This window comes from Schistocerca americana, chromosome 7, assembly GCF_021461395.2.
Source record: "Schistocerca americana isolate TAMUIC-IGC-003095 chromosome 7, iqSchAmer2.1, whole genome shotgun sequence".
Lineage (NCBI taxonomy): Eukaryota > Metazoa > Arthropoda > Insecta > Orthoptera > Acrididae > Schistocerca > Schistocerca americana.
This window is the reverse complement of record NC_060125.1, coordinates 218,646,842-218,666,209: the sequence shown is the minus strand read 5'-3', so window position 1 is coordinate 218,666,209 and position 19,368 is coordinate 218,646,842. Positions and strand designations below refer to the sequence as shown.

Below are 19,368 nucleotides of genomic sequence, written 5' to 3'. Positions count from 1 at the left end.
ACCCCATATTTACTGCTTTGGAAAAAATATAGTCGGTGGTACCTAAGCTAGCGGCAGAGGACGAAAACCGCCAAGGAACAGAGATATTGAAAATTATCCAACAACTAATTGTGCATGCCGGGAGCAAATGCCACACTGAGATGTAGAGTATGATATAGTTACCGAAATTGTGGAAGACTCCACTAAACCAGTCAGACGACTGATTACAGAAGCCTACATTCCATGCTGTAATTGATCATATGTCTTCTTGAGGTAATACACACATCAAAAAAAGTTTTGCATCGCCCCAGTTCACGGAACTCTTCAAGACAGACGTTGACTGTGGATATTGTATCACAGAAACGTCCCTTTGATTGTTCAGAGATGTCACTAAACCTGCCCAAAAATGTAAACAACCATGCAGGAGCAGCGCCTCTGAAACGGAGGGGGTCCGGCAGCCGATCAGTTCCAGTCATTCCACCAGGTAGGAGGTACACGGTTCGTTCAACCATGCCTAGGCGGTCAATACCACGGTTAGATCGCGTCCGCATTGTTACTTTGTGCCAGGAAGGGCTGTCAACAAGGGAAGTGTTCAGGCGTCTCGGAGTGAACCAAAGAGATGTTGTTTGGATATGGAGGAGGTACAGATGTACAGGAACTGTCGATGACATGCATCGCTCAGGCCGCGCAAGGGCTACTACTGCAGTGGATGACCGGTACATAAGGATTACAGCTCCGAGGAACCCTGACTGCAACGCCACCATGTCGAATAATGGGGTTCGTGCAGCCACAGGACGTCGTGTTACGACAAAAACTGTGCGCAATAGGCTGCATGATGCGCAACTTCACTCCCGACCTCCAGGCTGAGGTCCGTCTTTGCAACCACGACAACATGCAGCGCGGTACAGATGGGCCCAACAACATGCCGAATAGACCGCTCAGGATTGGCATCACGTTCTCTTCACCGATGAGTGTCTCATATGCCTTTAACCATACAATCGTCGGAGACGTCTTTGGAGGCAACCCGGTCAGGCTGAACGCTTTAGACACACTGCCCAGTGAGTGTAGCTGGATGGAGGTTCCCTGTTGGTTTGAGGTGGCATTATGTGGGGCCGACGTACGCCGATGCTTGGCATGGAAGGCGCTGTAATGGCTATGTTATATGAGAATGCCATCCTCCGACCGATAGTGCAACCATATCGGCAGCATATTGGCGAGGCATTCGTCTCATGGACGACAGTTTGCGCCCCCATCGTGAATGATTTCCTTGTGGATAACGACATCGTTCGACTAGAGTGGCCAGCTTGTTCTCCAGACATGAAGCCTATCGAACATGCCTGGGATGGATTGAAAAGGGCTATTTATGGATGACGTGACCCACCAACTACTCTGAGGGATCTACGCCGAATCGCCGTTGAGGAGTGGGACAATCTCGATCAACAGTGCCTTGATAAACCGTTTCAGTCAGTTTTTAACAAGGGGACAGTCCAGTTATAAATTGCTAACTCTGCATGGAGATAATCCTTCCATATTAAACACTGGAAGATATTAACAGGTTCTTCTGCGGGCACCTGATACAACGATTTCATATTCGTCAAGAAAAAGAGAAAAATGTGAATGTTATGGAGAATAGTCAGTGTTCAGAGATATGACAGGAAAGCTCATTTGAAGTAAAATACTTCATATGGACATTCCCCTATTCCGGATTAATATACATTTGTTTTTGAGCTAGTGCCGCACACGTATTGAACTATGTGGAAATAAACGTAGATTACTTACAATACGGCGTGCACACACTTTATTCAACAAGTAAACGTCACTACAGATATTGGGATTTAGGTTATGATATGTTCGATATGCCCGCCATCGTTGGCGATGATGTGGCGCAGACGAATAGCGAAATATTCATAAACCGGAACATCGAAGCTGTAGGTGAGCTCCCAAATGGCTGTTTTCAGCTCATTAACGAATTTGTGGCTGTTGCTGTACACATTGACTCTAATATAGGCCCATAAGAATGAGCCGCAGGTGTTCAGGTTCGGAGAATATGGCGGCCAATCGAGGCCCATGCGAATGGTCTCTAGGTACCCCAGAGCTAGACCACGGTCCGTAAAGTGCTCCTCCAGGACAACAAACTCTCTCCTGCTTCGATGGGGTCGAGCTCTCTATTGCATGAACCACATCCTGTCGAAATCAGGATCACTTTGGCTAATGGTGATGAAGTTCCAAAACCTTCACTTACCGTTCGGTAGTCACCGTGCTATCAAGGAATATCGCACCGATTATTCCGTGACTGGACATTGAACATTAAACATCACAAAGTCACCCGTCGAGAGTGTAGAGACGCAGATTCTCAGTCCCCCAAATGCGCCAATTTTGCTTATTGACGAGCCAATCCAAATTAAAGTTGGCATCATCGCTAAACCAAACCATACTGCGCATACTAATTCCTATCATGCCCCAGGACCAATCGTGCAGTCTGAACGCCCTAGCGAGAAAAGTGGATTTTATTTCATATAGTTAAATAATTGTTTAACCCTGCCAACATCTCTTGACATTTAATTGTAACCTCACGGGCCGCGTTGGTTTTAGCCTCTTTTTTCGGGATGTCTTTCTGCCATTAATCTAGTCGATCGAACGCACAGTTGTCTGTTAACTGAGTTTGTGCACGCGTTGTCTAAGATGTCACACATGTACGTTAATAAAGAATACGTAGATATGGTGTACGTTTACGGCTTCTGGCATGGTAACGCTTCTGCTGTTGTCGAAGAACACGCCGTTTCCAACACCTCGAATTACTGATCACACTATGTTTACCAGAGTTTTCGGCGCATCGAGTGAAACAGGTGTTTTTCCAAGTTCCCAGTTTTCTTCTGAAAATGTTCTTCAACAACCTTGTAAGGGGTCCGTAGGCCCTTACTATAAGTTTGCACTCGGCACAGGTCGAAAGGGCAAACAATCGATAGTATCGGGTTGCGAGAGCGAGTGAGAGTTGAGTCAGTTAGTTCCCAGGTTGCGGGCCGAGCGGTGTGGAGGCCTGTTGCTGTAATGCAAGGTTACCGCCAAAGGGAGTGGCCATCGCCGCGGTTTAACCCCTTTGTGTTAGAATAATACGGGAAAGTGAGAAAGTATAATTACGAGAGTGATCAGTGATATTTCTGTGCCGATATTTTTGGTTTCGCGTCTACCGCGCCGGCATCATTTGGATTGCAGTGTTGGATTGCAGTGATTGAATTTGCGTGTGACAATAATGAATAACGAAGAGGCCTTTGCTGAGATTAGCCGTAATTAATTATGTATGACGAAGGCAGTGGCTGTCTCCTTTTTCTTGTGTTTTTGAGACGAATATAGGTCTTGATTAGTGAAGCTGTGTTGGCGTTCTTCTTGTCACCAGACATTTCATTATTACAGCATTTGAGAAGGACAAAATGGAATGTAACAACCCCGTAGCAGTCAAATCCGATTGCCAGCCCCATTAGGTACACGGTCACATTAATTAATATTTATTTGGGCTGCTATTCAGATCCCGATCGAGCGGGATACATAAATCGGACTTGTTACACCCTTGGCTTACCGTGAAAGGACTAGTGCAATTTTCGGACGAATCGTAAAGAACAATAGGTAATTTTATCTTGCTTAACGCGAGAAAATAATTTTTTCCAGTTTTGGATCGAGACAGAGCATAAACTTTGAAATCGCGACAAGAAACAGTGCATTTTGAACAATACGAAGTAATAGCATCTTACGATTGTGACTAAACTTTTTCCTTGCCACATTAGATAAGAATAATAGTGACAATAAACTGTGTTTTAATGTGCAAATGTGTAAATCCTTGCGAAAAACTGTGAAAAGTGGACACTAAAGAAAGACACGTGTGAACATTAAAATAGCAAAACGAACTAAGAATTTGTCACGGAAGCTTTTAAAGAAGTGTTTAGTGGTAATATTTTGACTGAAATTGCCTTTTGAATAGTGAAAATCGGGCAGCTTCGACTGGACCCATAAACTGTTATGCAGGCGACAATTTATGTGGCAACGCAGTTGTTGAGTGACGTCACACAGTCCAGAGTAGCAGTTGCGCCAAAGAGCTTCGATCCGCGAGGTGATTTCACACGTCATCCCAACTACCTGCGCAAGGAGTAGTTCAAGCACAGACGTACTACACCGACGGTCTTCAGCGCGACACTGAGCGCTGACCTGGAATCTAGCGGCCGAACTACAAACTACGCCCGCCTGCAGCGCCACGGAGGGGCCGGCTGAGAACTACGACGACTCGCCACAGATCTTCAGCACGTCTTCACGATGCTCCGGCAGCAGTGCAGTGCCACGCCCACTTCAAACGTTAAAACATCGCGACTCGTGGTAACGTCAGTTGGTGAGTGAAGACGACTGGTTGGCATAACATTAAACTGCAGTGTGCAGTCTTCGCGGTAAATAAACAATTGTAAACGGAATTTTACATTAGGAAAAGTGCCCAATTACAGTAATTTCCGAAAAGTTTGCGAAACATACTCTGAAATATAGCATACTTATTTATGCATACTGCACAGTCTAAATGGTGATTATATAGATATGCTAATTGTTTTTGGGGATTTTACATTTATAGATTTTATGAGTGATGTGATTTATCTTATTTAAAACATTTTACATAATCTGTGTATTTTTGAGAATTGATATTTGAAGTTGTTAGGTTTTGAGAGTTATTATGTTCAGTGCTCATGCATATTGTGTCAATTTGGGATTAACTGAAGATACTGCAGTTACTGTTTGATTAGTTTCGTGGTAATTAGGAGTGTTTTGGGTTACTAGAGGTTATTTTATATTACTTGCCTGTGCATTAAAAATAAACCAAACATGTCTACTGAAGATAAGCAGGTTTGTGAGGCAGTAGTTGAAGGGAAAGGGATAGGACAGGAAGACAGAGATGATTCAGGAATCAGTGGTTATGGATTGTCATTAGATAGCCCATTAGCACATTCAACTAGTTATCCCGAGACACCGGGACAAACGACGAGAGATAAGTCAGTTTCAGAGGATGCAAATATACGGTCGATGTTGGCAGCCTTGCTAAAAAAAACTAGAGAGAGGGAAGAAAAATTCCACAAATCATTAAAGAAATATTTTCAAGAAAGGAGAGAAATATTCCACAAATCAATACAGGAAGATTTACGAGAATTCAGAGAATCATTAAAGGAAGATTTCCAAAAAACTAGAGAATCATTTAAGAAAGGTTTACAAGAAATTAACGCATCATTAGAGGAAGGTGTACAAGAGATCAAAACATCATACACGAAGATGGAATGTAATCTGAAGAAGGAAATGCAGGAGTTACCAGAACGACTGAAGATGAACATCGATGAGAGAGAGAGAGAGGAAGCTACAGAAGAGCATAGACCAAGTCCAGGGAGACGTGGAGGAGTTGGAAGGAAAGTTAACAAAAAAGATAGAAGACGATATTGAAGAAACGAAAGCCGAATTAGGAGAAAGAATCAACGAAGTGGAAACAAATTGCAGTCATCGAATCGCCGAGGTGATGCAGATGCAGAAACAATGCAATGATGCGGTTAAGGGGATAGGAGATAGGCAAAACCAACTGGCTGTCAATCTGAGAAATGCTATAGCCGTGCAACGAGAAGAGGATAACAAGAGGGTTGCAATGGAGGTCAGGCAATTACAACAGGGAGTGCAGTAACTGGAGAGCAAGACAGAAGAAATCGATAAACGAATTAGCAATGCCACTTTAACAGATGGGGAAGGTAGAGTCGTTACCTTGATGAGCATTGATAATCGGTACGTCCAAAATAATACAGGGCAGAAATTTAGACCGAAAGGAGGGTTGCAATCAATGATATTTATGAAATGGTTAAAAGGAGTTTTCCCAGCACATTTTAAAGACTCAGACAAGATTCAATTTGCAATAGATAGGATGGAAGGTGAGGCCTTTACTTGGGGAGTCAGGAAGAAGGAAGGGACTACTAGTTATGATCAGTTTGAAGAGGAATTCTTGAAGAAATACTGGTCCAAAAGTCATCAGTGTGCAGCAATTGAGGACCTACACCACCGCAAGTCACTTAGTACATGGAGAGGAACGTTGAGAGAGTTTGCCGAACATTTGTGGGAATTGAACGAGACCTTGGAACAACCCCTGAGTGGTGACTTAATGATATCAGCGATAAAAAGAAGATTGAGCCGGATAATGCAAGAAACTGTATCCGGGAGCCTAATTAAAGATAGGGAGGCCTTGATGGAAATACTGGAGCAGTTGTAATCTGTTCGATCACAGGAACACAATCAAGCTAATGATCAAAACAGAGAAGGAAGTAATGACCCAAGGAATCATTTTAATCATTCATCTGATTATAGAGGAAGAGGTGGAGGGACCGGAAAACTGAATGACACTCCAGGTGAGGTCCGGTCAAGAGTGAGAGCTACAAGGACCCGAATAAACCTACTAAGATATATTTAGGACATTTTGTTGTTAAACGGACATTTGAAAAAGGGGAATGTTTATTTACATTGTGTTTTCTGATGCATTATAATTAGAATTGCATATTTCATATCGACGATTACCTGAGAATGGGTATAAAACCTGTAACAACTAATTTGTAGTATAATAGTTCATATGTCGTGTGTTCAAGTAATAATTTTTGATTGTATGTTGTGTGTTTCATTCAATATTGAACTATAGAGGACTATTGCTGTTTGATATAAAAAATTGTAATTTGGACAATGCCATGTTTATGAGATGTAATAACCTTTTGTAGAATATTATTGTGGAGGCAGCCCATTACCGGAGTCGAGGGATTACTTGGTGAATTGTAATTTCATTAATTATTTACACTATATGTTTTGTTCAGATGTAGCAATGTCTAATTCCCTTGCTGATTCTTTTACGCCAGTGGCTCCAAAGAAGTTTTCGAGGGCGGGGATGTAAGGGGTCCGTAGGCCCTTACTATAAGTTTGTACTCGGCACAGGTCGAAAGGGCAAACAATCGATAGTGTCGGGTTGTGAGAGCGAGTGAGAGTTGAGTCAGTTAGTTCCCAGGTTGCGGGCCGAGCGGTGTGGAGGCCTGTTGCAGTAATGCAAGGTTACCGCCAAAGGGAGTGGCCATCGCCGCGGTTTAACCCCTTTGTGTTAGAATAATACGGGAAAGTGAAAAAGTATAATTACAAGAGTGATCAGTGATATTTCTGTGCCGATATTTTTGGTTTCGCGTCTACCGCGCCGGCATCATTTGGATTGCAGTGTTGGATTGCAGTGATTGAATTTGCGTGTGACAATAATGAATAACGAAGAGACCTGTGCTGAGATTAGCCGTAATTAATTATGTATGACGAAGGCAGTGGCTGTCTCCTTTTTCTTGTGTTTTTGAGACGAATATAGGTCTTGATTAGTGAAGCTGTGTTGGCGTTCTTCTTGTCACCAGACATTTCATTATTACAGCATTTGAGAAGGACAAAATGGAATGTAACAACTCCGTAGCAGTCAAATCCGATTGCCAGCCCCATTAGGTACACGGTCACATTAATTAATATTTATTTGGGCTGCTATTCAGTTCCCGATCGAACGGGATACATAAATCGGACTTGTTACAGCTAGTCGATCGAACGCACAGTTGTCTATTAACCGAGTTTCTGCACGCATTGTCTAAGATGTCACACATGTACGTTAATAAATAATACGTAGATATGGTGTACGTTTACGGCTTCTGGCATGGTAACGCTTCTGCTGTTGTCGAAGAACACGCCGTTTCCAACACCTCGAATTACTGATCACACTATGTTTACCAGAGTTTTCGGCGCATCGAGTGAAACAGGTGTTTTTCCAAGTTCCCATTTTTCTTCTGAAAATGTACTTCAACAACCTGTGCAGTAACAGTAACGCATTGTTGAAATCGCGTAGGGATACTACCAGCACACGGCGACTTTCGGCAGGTGTTTCATAACGCTTATAGGCGACTGTATTAAAATACAGGGTGAGTCAGGAAGACAGGTAAGTGTTTCGAAGGGTGAGAGCATTACAGATTCTGAGCAAAACACCTGATGTGGGCTTATGCCCTATTCCGCACGGCTTCCGTAATAGAACGCTTTTAATGTACACTTCAATTTACTTTCTGTATTATTCATTGTCATTGTTTACAACGTACCACAGTAATATAGAGGAAGTCGAGACGAACATTTTGGCACCGGAAGCTTGTGATCTATCAAATCAGAAAACTACCCCAAACCGGCCTATAGAAAGTACCTAAGCTACAGTGCACGCGTGTCGCGCTAGACTTTCAATATTCCCACGATTTCTCCGCGAACACTGTTAGTCCTAGACAAAAAATAAATAGGACCTTTCTTGTAGCAAATTTAATTTAGTTTAATTGTGTACGGCGACACGTCTTCATTGGAGTGTGCGGTTTTCGAGTTGTGAAAGAAAAGCCTACAAAAGTGATATTAAACGACTTCTATATCGGAAACCATTCGCAATAGGGCATATATCCGCATCGAGTTTTTTGTTCAGAATCACTAATACTATCGCGTGTCAAAGCATGTACCTTTCCTCCTGACTCACCCTATATGTATTTTTCTATTGATGCTTTGCAAAACGAATGTTGTATGCTTAAAAATTATTGTACACGTGTACTTGTGTAAACCTGACGATGCACTGAATAATACAGAAAATTAATAACAACGTACGTTAAATATGTTCGATCTCGGAAATCATTTGGTTTAGGGAAGTTCTTTTGCTTCAGATGAGCATTCTTGTCATATTCATTTATATTAACCACTCCTCCCGGAACACGCCGTGTAAACAAAACTACAGAACTGTTTAGGTTCACACTTCATTCTTGCTGTTTCACACCAATGATAACAAGAATTTCATTAATATTAACGACATCTCTTTGTTATGTCGAGAAGTATGACATTGCTATCTCAGACATTTGGTTTACTAATACAGTCAGGTCAATTGGTCATTTAGTGCTGTGTATAATTTCCGCGTGCAGAAAATAGAGTAAAAGGAACTTAGGCTTTCTCGGGGAATTTAGCTGATGAAATCTTCTCGTGTTACTAGTCCGAGTCATGGCGTTTCGACGTTAGTCATCTTTGCCTGAAGATAACGAGTAGCAAACTCATCGAAACGTTGCGAGAAATGGACGCCGTGCCTGGGCTGATAACGAGAGAAGATTTCTCAAACAAATAACTGTCAAATAAACTTTTGATATGCATATGGCTGCGCGCAGGGCGCTTACCTTCTGCATGGGGTTGTTGGTGAGCAGCAGCAGCCGCACGCTGGAGGTCCCTGCGAACGCGTAGCCCTCGACGCGGGTGATGCGGTTGTGCGCCAGCAGGATGGCCGTCAGGTTCTGCAGGCCCGCGAACGCGAACTGCGCCACCGTCGTCAGAGGCGTGTGCTGCCACGTGGGACAGAGAGAAGCAGTGACAGATCCGTCAGTTCTCTGCCACTAGTCCCACATCTCCTGACACAGGCCATGCTATGTTCAGTTCGGTTTAGTAAAGGTTTTGCCTCAATATGGTCTCAAATAAGTGCTCCGGACACATCTACTAAGCGGTGTGTAGCACCCGGTTTCGAACTGATGTTGGTGACGATGAGTCAAGCCATGGGCTCCTTCAAAAATGGTTCAAATGGCTCTGAGCACTATGGGACTTAACATCTGAGGTCATCAGTCCCCTAGAAATTAGAACTACTTAAACCTAACTAACCTATGCACATCACACACATCCATTCCCGAAGAAGGATTCGAACCTGCGACCGTAGCGGTCGCGCGGTTCCAGACTGAAGCGCCTAGAACCGCTCGGCCACACCGGCCGGCTCAAGATTATGGCAACGATTCCAGCAGACAATAAGTGAATACACTCGAACTCTGTATTACTTAAGGTGCCTCTCTATACCAGCACCTACCTTGGGTAATAAGTGTTATTCGGAGGTTGTCATGATACTGTAAGTAATTATTATACACAAAATTGTTAATTCTGACTACACTAAATTGGAAATGTAAGGTCGGTTGTGTACCGCTGCAAATTACTATTGTCTCCTCAGTGTGGCAGCCTAGCACTGTCAGTGGGTTCAGTCATTATTCATGTCATTTTTCGAGTTTTGTATTCGCGGGTTTGCTTAAGCTGACACTGTTGAGTTGTAAGACCTATAAACAGGCAAGTCAAACTGAGTATTCTATGAGCTCTAGACGATATTCTACTACGGGTACCTTAGTTAGTTATAGGTTAGAAGTATTTTACGTGTTATTGATATTGTGCTGTTTGCATTGCCTAAAGAGGAGCTAGTTTGTGAAGTAGTTGTTTATATTTTATTAGTGTGTTACGCGTTGTGCCTTTTCATGTTGATTGTTTTTAAGAAGCTACAAATGACTCTGTGTATGTTGCAGGTAGCTAAAACTGACGTGTTCACGGGGGTTGCGTCCTGACGCGGTTGATAGTGGCCCTTTTTACTACGGCACATCCGGCTATCCACCTTCAGTACATTTGTCTCGCTTATATCGTTACTACGTTTGTCGAGTGGGATTATGGCTTACTGTAATCACCTTATATGTTGAAGATAAGTATCTCCCTTGCCAGGGCGCGAACCCTAGTGGATATACACTCTTGGAAATGGAAAAAAGAACACATTGACACCGGTGTGTCAGACCCACCATACTTGCTCCGGACACTGCGAGAGGGCTGTACAAGCAATGATCACACGCTCGGCACAGCGGACACACCAGGAACCGCGGTGTTGGCCGTCGAATGGCGCTAGCTGCGCAACATTTGTGCACCGCCGCCGTCAGTGTCAGCCAGTTTGCCGTGGCATACGGAGCTCCATCGCAGTCTTTAACACTGGTAGCATGCCGCGACAGCGTGGACGTGAACCGTATGTGCAGTTGACGGACTTTGAGCGAGGGCGTATAGTGGGCATGCGGGAGGCCGGGTGGACGTACCGCCGAATTGCTCAACACGTGGGGCGTGAGGTCTCCACAGTACATCGATGTTGTCGCCAGTGGTCGGCGGAAGGTGCACGTGCCCGTCGACCTGGGACCGGACCGCAGCGACGCACGGATGCACGCCAAGACCGTAGGATCCTACGCAGTGCTGTAGGGGACCGCACCGCCACTTCCCAGCAAATTAGGGACACTGTTGCTCCTGGGGTATCGGCGAGGACCATTCGCAACCGTCTCCATGAAGCTGGGCTACGGTCCCGCACACCGTTAGGCCGTCTTCCGCTCACGCCCCAACATCGTGCAACCCGCCTCCAGTGGTGTCGCGACAGGCGTGAATGGAGGGACGAATGGAGACCTGTCGTCTTCAGCGATGAGAGTCGCTTCTGCCTTGGTGCCAATGATGGTCGTATGCGTGTTTGGCGCCGTGCAGGTGAGCGCCACAATCAGGACTGCATACGACCGAGGCACACAGGGCCAACACCCGGCATCATGGTGTGGGGAGCGATCTCCTACACTGGCCGTACACCACTGGTGATCGTCGAGGGGACACTGAATAGTGCACGGTACATCCAAACCGTCATCGAACCCATCGTTCTACCATTCCTAGACCGGCAAGGGAACTTGCTGTTCCAACAGGATAATGCACGTCCGCATGTATCCCGTGCCACCCAACGTGCTCTAGAAGGTGTAAGTCAACTACCCTGGCCAGCAAGATCTCCGGATCTGTCCCCCATTGAGCATGTTTGGGACTGGATGAAGCGTCGTCTCACGCGGTCTGCACGACCAGCACGAACGCTGGTCCAACTGAGGCGCCAGGTGGAAATGGCATGGCAAGCCGTTCCACAGGACTACATCCAGCATCTCTACGATCGTCTCCATGGGAGAATAGCAGCCTGCATTGCTGCGAAAGGTGGATATACACTGTACTAGTGCCGACATTGTGCATGCTCTGTTGCCTGTGTCTATGTGCCTGTGGTTCTGTCAGTGTGATCATGTGATGTATCTGACCCCAGGAATGTGTCAATAAAGTTTCCCCTTCCTGGGACAATGAATTCACGGTGTTCTTATTTCAATTTCCAGGAGTGTAGTTGTATTCTCATCTGTAAAGATTGATAATGTTATTCATTTGTTCTCGTCACATGTATGATTATTTACCTTGCAATATTTTATTTCAGTAAAATGTAAGGGTTAGCGAGGTCCGAATTGGGACGTTGTATTCTCCTCTTGTGGAAACAAATTTAAGTGATTTTATTCATTTTTTTTAAGTAGCCTTTAAATGCGTACATTTTGCCTCCATGTTCGGTGTTATTATGGCTTACACGTTAATTAAAACTACAATAAAGGTAAATTTGGCAACGGAGGGTTTCGTGTATTTATTAGATGCTAAGAGGATCCTATGTTAAGTGCAGGAACCCTACCATGGAGGTCATGGTTTGATTGTGTGGGATGGGATTATGATTGGTGCACGTACACCCCTGCATGTCTTTGACAGAGAAACTGTAACAGGTCAGGTGTATCGGAACGTCACTTTGCACCAGTATGTCCGCCTTTTCAGGGGTGCAGTGGGTCCTGCTTTCCTCCTGATGGATGATAACGCACGGCCCCACCGAGCTGCCATCGTGGAGGAGTACCTTGAAACAGAAGATATCCGGCGAATGGAGTGGCCTGCCCGTTCTTCAGACCTGAACCCCATCGAGCACCTCTGGGATGCTCTCGGTCGACGTATCGCTGCACGTCTTCAAACCCCTACGACACTTCAGGAGCTCCGACAGGCACTGGTGCAAGAATGGGAGGTCATACCCGAGCAGCTGCTTGACCACGTGTGCAAGGTGATCATATCCCATATTGATGTCGGAGTACATGCGCATGTGTTTCGGGACAGCTTTCTCAACTTATCACCACTACAGTGGACTTACAGATCCGTGTCATGTGTGTTCCCTATGCGCCCTTGCTATTAGCACCAGTTTTGTGTAGTGCCACGTTGTGTGGCACCACATTCTGCAATTATCCTTAATTTATGAGCAAGAGTGTAGTATGGATGAAAAGTTCGTGATAGGTGTGCAGAGTGACACTTGTGAAGAGACTGAATGTGTTGACATTTATGTGGAGGCCAAGAAGCTTTAGGTAGCTTTCTGCTTCCACATGTTTTGGCTTCGCCGACTCACCATCAAGCAATCGATTTCCAATCTGATCTAGAGCTCGGGCTCTGTTGTGGATCGGTCTGTGAGCACCACAAAGTATTCAGTGGCCGGTCAGAGTTACAGCACCTCATCAGCATGACCGGTATGTGATTCCTTTGGTTCCATAATCGGGAACTCCGACTGCAGCTTATTGTCCCACAAGGCCACCCATTCCTCCCACAGGCGTGGATATCAGATTCAACAGCCAAGTGACGGCCTTTGGAGGATTGGCACACTGTGTAATGTTTCCTTTAGATCTCCTTGCCTGCTAGCTCTCCTTGTACGGTTCCCCACATTCCTAAATGTCCTTGGTACCAAGGAGAATGAACGTGCTACCGTTCCTGCTCAGGAATAAGAAAAGGAAGAATGTGCAGTGTTCATATGTTTATCGGGTGGCGTCCGCTTTTAGCAAAACACAATTTTGTTTTTTGTCCCACACATGTTTCACGGAAGTTGCAGCATCTTCAGTGGGGTTTTATTTTATGGCTATTAAAGATAAAGAATGTTATTTACTACTTGTACACATGTAAGTATTAGTTTTTAAATCTTGATTACAGATATTTGAAGAAACACATAAAATTATGAATTCATACCTTTCTACCACATGGTTTGGTTTCCCTAATGCATTATGTTTCTACAGTGACTTTTGTTTCACAGTTTGTCACCTCTAGCCACATACACCTTACAGTAGACGAATTATTTAAGCCAAAATTCCGATTTGAAAATCGTTATATCTATGCCTCAAATTAATTAATTCTGGTTGGAACGTTGTGTGAATGTGTGTGTATGTCTATTTACATTATGTTTGATTTATGTTTTCTTTTTTCCCCATATTCTTCATTGTGAAGTACTATATATTGAGCTGTCACTGGCACTGTTTCACTGTTTACCAGCTGTAAAAACGAACATGGCGGACAGTGGAACAGTTGAAGGTGTAAAAACTAGATGGCTGACAGTGGAACAGTTCAAGGTGGTTCTGGTTGTGGTTCTGAATCTTTCAGAGGTGTCTGTGCATTTTGTGTGTGTGTGTGTGTGTGTGTGTGTGTATGTATGTGTGAGAGAGAGAGAGGGAGAGAGAGTAGATTTAAGAATTTTTCATTATTATTATTATTACATTTTTGTGAAAAGGGAGAGAGAGGGGGAGTGGGAGAGGAAGAGAGAGAAAGAGAGAGAGAGAGAGAGAGAGAGAGTGTATGTGTGTGTGAGTGAGAGTAGGTGTGTGTGTGTGTGTGTGTAGGAGGGGGGGGGGGGCGGGGGGAGACCTCTGTAGGTTGGTCTTATCTGATAATTCTTTGAGGGCAGAGAACAGAGTTCCATTACAGAAAGCTGCATATTCATTTAACACTTTTGCTAAAGGCGGACTCCATCCAAAAACATATGTATTGTTAAAGCAAACACAGGAAAAAGGAGCTTCAACCCCAAGATGATTATGTGCAATACATTTTGCATCATTCTCTCCAAGGAGTACATTTCTTGCAAGGCCAGCACGATAGTACGAAAATCGGAGCAGATTATAAATTCTCACTCTGGAGTCTCCGCTACTGCTGCAGTGCCTCAAGGGCTACGTAGAACTCTGCATTGTATATGGAACATCCTATGGGAAGGCGGTCTAACAACAAGTGTGATGCCGGCCGGAGTGGCCTTGTGGTTCTAGGCGCCACAATCTGGAACCGAGCGACCGCTACGGTCGCAGGTTCGAATCCTGCCTCGGGCATGGATGTGTGTGATGTCCTTGGGTTAGTTAGGTTTAATTAGTTCTAAATTCTAGGCGACTGATGACCCCAGAAATTAAGTCGCGTAATGCTCAGAGCCATTTGAACCAGTTGAACAAGTGTGATGCATTGTCGCATGTGATTTTCAACGTTTTCGTACACTGTCTTCGCCATGCGTTTACTCTTACACTGATCCATCAAAAGAGCTGATCTTCTCCAAAGGTTTGAGCGTCTAAAAGCAACCTTTGCTGTGCTCGTGTTAATCTCTGTCTTGGGACAGCAACGCTCGATATAGTATGTGCAAATATACGTTTCAATCTCAGCATGGCAACAATTACTGTCGTTTTGAACAAGCGGAACTGTTTAATAGGGCAGATGATTTTTACAGGTGTTTAACATAGTGATGGTCCACAGTAACATGTGAGTGCACGCGTGCGATCTTGTGTGTGTGTGTGTGTGTGTGTGTGTGTGTGTGTGTGTGTTCAAATGGCTCTGAGTACTATGGGACTCAACTGCTGTGGTCATCAGTCCCCTACACTTAGAACTACTTAGACCTAACTAACCTAAGGACATCACACACACCCATGCCCGAGGCAGGATTCGAACCTGCGACAGTAGCAACAGCGCGGCTCCGGACTGGAGCGCCTAGAACCGCACGGCCACCGTGTCCGGCTGTGTGTGTGTGTGTGTGTGTGTGTGTGTGTGTGTGTGTGTGTGTGTGTATGTATGTGTGTGGGCATGAGAGCTTTTCCTTTTATTGGCCATCTGTAAATACAAATTGAAGTAGGAAGTCCCACAGATTTCGAAAATTTACAGCGAACAAGAAGCTGGTATCTACACTGGTCCGAAAGCGTACCAATTATGTGTCAGTTTCTTTCCACATATATTAGATAGGTAGCAAGGTTAACACTTTCCATGACTATCAGAGGACAGAAGAGGAGATTTAAGGCTCTTGCCGTTTTCATATAGTTTCTACGAACCACAACAACACTGCTTACTGCGAAACCCTGTGAAATTGAAGGTACCTACTCCCACAAGTGTTCGGGTTCAATAGTACCATGAAGGTACTGAAACATAAAACCCTTAATGAAACATCCAGATAGTAACTTGTGTTTATTAAATATGATGTACGGGCTGCTGTTACACAAACGCTAAGAGTCCGCAGCTCGTGGTCTAGTGGCTAGAGTTCCTGCCTCTAGATCCCGGGATCCCGGGTTCGATTCCCAGCCGGGTTGGGGATTTTCTCTGCCTGAGGACTGGGTGTTTGTGTTGTCCTTATCATTTCATCATCATCATTCGTGACAGTGGTTATATTGGACTGCCTAAAAATTGGGCTGCGAAAAATTGGGACTTGGTACGGGCGCTGGTGACCGCGCAGTTGAGCGCCCCACAAACCAAACATCATCATCATCACAAACGATAAGTTTCAAGCGTGCACTCCCCAGTCTCTAGTGAGTTCTTTATCTCTATATTTTCCATTTCCTTTATTTTTGGTATCACGTCAAGACTTTTTAGCTATAAGTATTACGCCTATGTTGATACCATTAAATAATCTTAGACCTTGTTCAAACACTTTATATTATCTTTACACTCTGCATATGTTTTTGTATTTGTACCAAGCCCTTAGCTATAATGTACATTAAACCGAAGTCAAATAATAATGAAATAAATATACTATGATGTAAATTATAGAAAGATGTATATGCAATTGAAATCAGGTATTTTGAAAAAAAAAAACAAAAAAAAACAAAACGGTCGTGTATCTGCCAAGTATTTGGTACCTAAAATGGAGTTGAATGATATTCGAAGCAGCTCAATTCCGTAAAGCAACGAGTAATGTTAACACAATCATTACAGTGTGATCATGAGTGAACGTTCGGCTGACTGAAATAGTTACTGTTTGAACGTAAACAATCATCACACTGTTGACGGGATGTAGAGTATAACAGATTACGCATAAAGTAACCGACGGTTTGGTCTAGTCCGGAACTGTCATTCCGGGAAACACTATAGAACGACGCTATAAGTTAGGGGAACGTTCTCTCTTTTATGCTGCATATTTATCTCTTACCAATTTTTCGTTTTGAGTGATTTTTCATATTTTTCGTATTTTCATTTTTATTCTACATATAAAGGTTATCAGTATTCAGTTACAAATTGTTATTTACCTGTATGACAATTACGAGTAATTAAGCTTACTATTACTTACAATAAATAAGTCGATGGATGATCAATAAAAGGAAATCCGTTCAGAAAACCTGAACAGCAATGTACTGTATATCTGTGACAAATTTAAATTTGTACCAGCAATGATGACCGAAGACTTCCGACTTAAGAAGTCACCCTCATTCTGCCAAAGGCCGTATGAAATAGGGCAGAAGAGAAGACAGAGCTTCTGAGCACTCTCTTGTCCTTGCGGGGGGCAGGGGGGGGGGGGAGGGGGAACTGCCTCAAACCGCAGAAGAATGAGCAGCAACCAACGGCATGAGGACGCTAAAGGCAATGGAAACCACTGCATTAAAAACACGCTATGTGTTCACCAACTGCGACATGGTCGCGTATACAAACAGTGATCCAATACTGTCAAATATTTTTGATTCCAGTCTTTGATCACAATATGAATTCTTTAGACGATGACCGGTTTCAGTCCGTAATGACCATCCTCAGATCTTTTTTACACCATGTCCTAAAGTGATAAGGCCATAACGGCATCTTCAAAACATAAAAATATAATCAGCATAGCATCGTCATATAGATCTAAAATAAGGTGTAGAATAAGCCGCATCGTCCACACAGTCATTATTGCAACTAGGCTGGTTGCCAAACTATGTACGGAATGAATAAGCACGGGGGTTGTGCCTAAGGAATGGAAAGAAGCAAAAGTCATCGCAGTGCTGAAACCCGGAAAGACTGGAGATAATCCTAGGAATTACAGACCAATATCCCTGCTATGTACCTCCTATAAATTATTCGAGAGAATATTGCTGACTAGATTAACTCCATACATCGAAGCCAACCTCCCAACTTACCAAGCGGGTTTCCGAGCAGGTAGAAACTGCTGCGATCAAGTGCTGTCCCTCACAACCTATACTGAGAAAGGCTTCCAGAACAAGATGAAAACTGGCCTGGTCCTCATAGACCTCAAATCAGCTTACGACACAGTATGGATTGAAAGGTTACTGCTTAAGCTAACTAGAATCATAAATTGCAAGCAGACTTACAAACTACTCAAGAACATGCCAACGAACAGGAAAATCAAGGTCTCACTCCATGGCACGAACAGTAAGAGCATGGTTCTGAATAATGGTCTGCCACAGGGTTCGGCACTAGCACCCGCTCTCTTCAATCTATATATAGCTGACTTGCCAGAAACTAAATCACGCAAATTTGCATATGCAGATGACCTGGCCATCGCATATCAGAGTAAAAACTACAACGATCTCGACGAAACACTGAATGCAGACCTTGAAGTCCTGAACACCTATTACTCCAAGTGGCACCTACTTCCCAACCCCAACAAAACAACCAGCACTATAATGCACCTCAACAACAGAGAGACACACAGAAAATTACAGATCTTTTCGATTGGCCAAAGCATAAGACATGAGGATAAGTCTAAATATTTGGGAGTGAAACTAGACCGGTCCCTAACGTACAACTCACACCTCGAAGACACAAAGCAAAGCTAAAATCCCGCAATGCTATCCTTTCAAAACTGGCTGGAACAACATGGGGATGTGGAGCGAGCACTTTGAGAACTTCAGCACTAGCCCTTGTCTACAGTGTAGCTGAATACTGTTCACCAGTGTGGAGGAGAAGTGCACACGTATCTAAAGTGGATGTCCAGCTGAGGGAGACAATGCGAATAATCTCGGGAACACTCAGGACCACCCCCTGTGCGTGGCTTCCTGTACTAGCGAACATAGAGCCTCCAGAAATCAGGCGATCACAGCTAGCCCTAAAAACCTACAGGAAAATTATAGACAACCCGGACCTCCCTATCCACCAAGATCTGACACCGACAAACAGGCTTAAATCCAGATCACCCTTTTGGAAAATCGGTGAAGAAGTACAAGCCTTTGAGCCGAGAACGGCCTGAAACGAAGTATGGTCGGCAAGTGAATTTAAGAACAAAAATTTAGTACACGATCCGAACAAGAAGATTGATGGCTTCAACCTACCAAGAAGAGTGTGGACAGCTCTAAACCGGGTCAGAACGAGTGTTGGGAGATGTAAACACCTGATGAACAAGTGGGGCCTGGCAGACAGCGCTGTATGTGAGTGCGGTGAAATACAGACAATGGACCATCTACTCGTGTGCAAAGTGTATGGCTATGGTGGTGAACTCATGGACATACATAGACTCAGTGACTCAGCCATAGAGTGGCTCAAAAACGTATCTAATATAGTGTAGAATTATATTGTTTTCTTTTTTAGTATATAGTGATAAGAATATTGTAAATTATGCCTCTGCGATGCCGAACGAGTAAATAAATAAAATAAGCTAAGTCTCGCCTTTATTAGTGGCACTCATCGACGGCAACTTGTCAGCAGGCA

General features: G+C 44.0%; 1 protein-coding gene across 1 annotated transcript in view; it reads right to left on the bottom strand.

Annotated features, from left to right (window-relative positions):
• LOC124622848 (insulin-like growth factor-binding protein complex acid labile subunit) overlaps nucleotides 1-19,368 on the bottom strand; it is an 88,776-nt gene that overhangs the window by 31,284 nt on the left and 38,124 nt on the right. Inside the window, exon 3 of the mRNA XM_047148640.1 lies at nucleotides 9,219-9,380. Within this exon, the coding sequence (XP_047004596.1) occupies nucleotides 9,219-9,380 (162 nt within the window). The remainder of the gene's footprint in view (nucleotides 1-9,218; nucleotides 9,381-19,368) is intronic.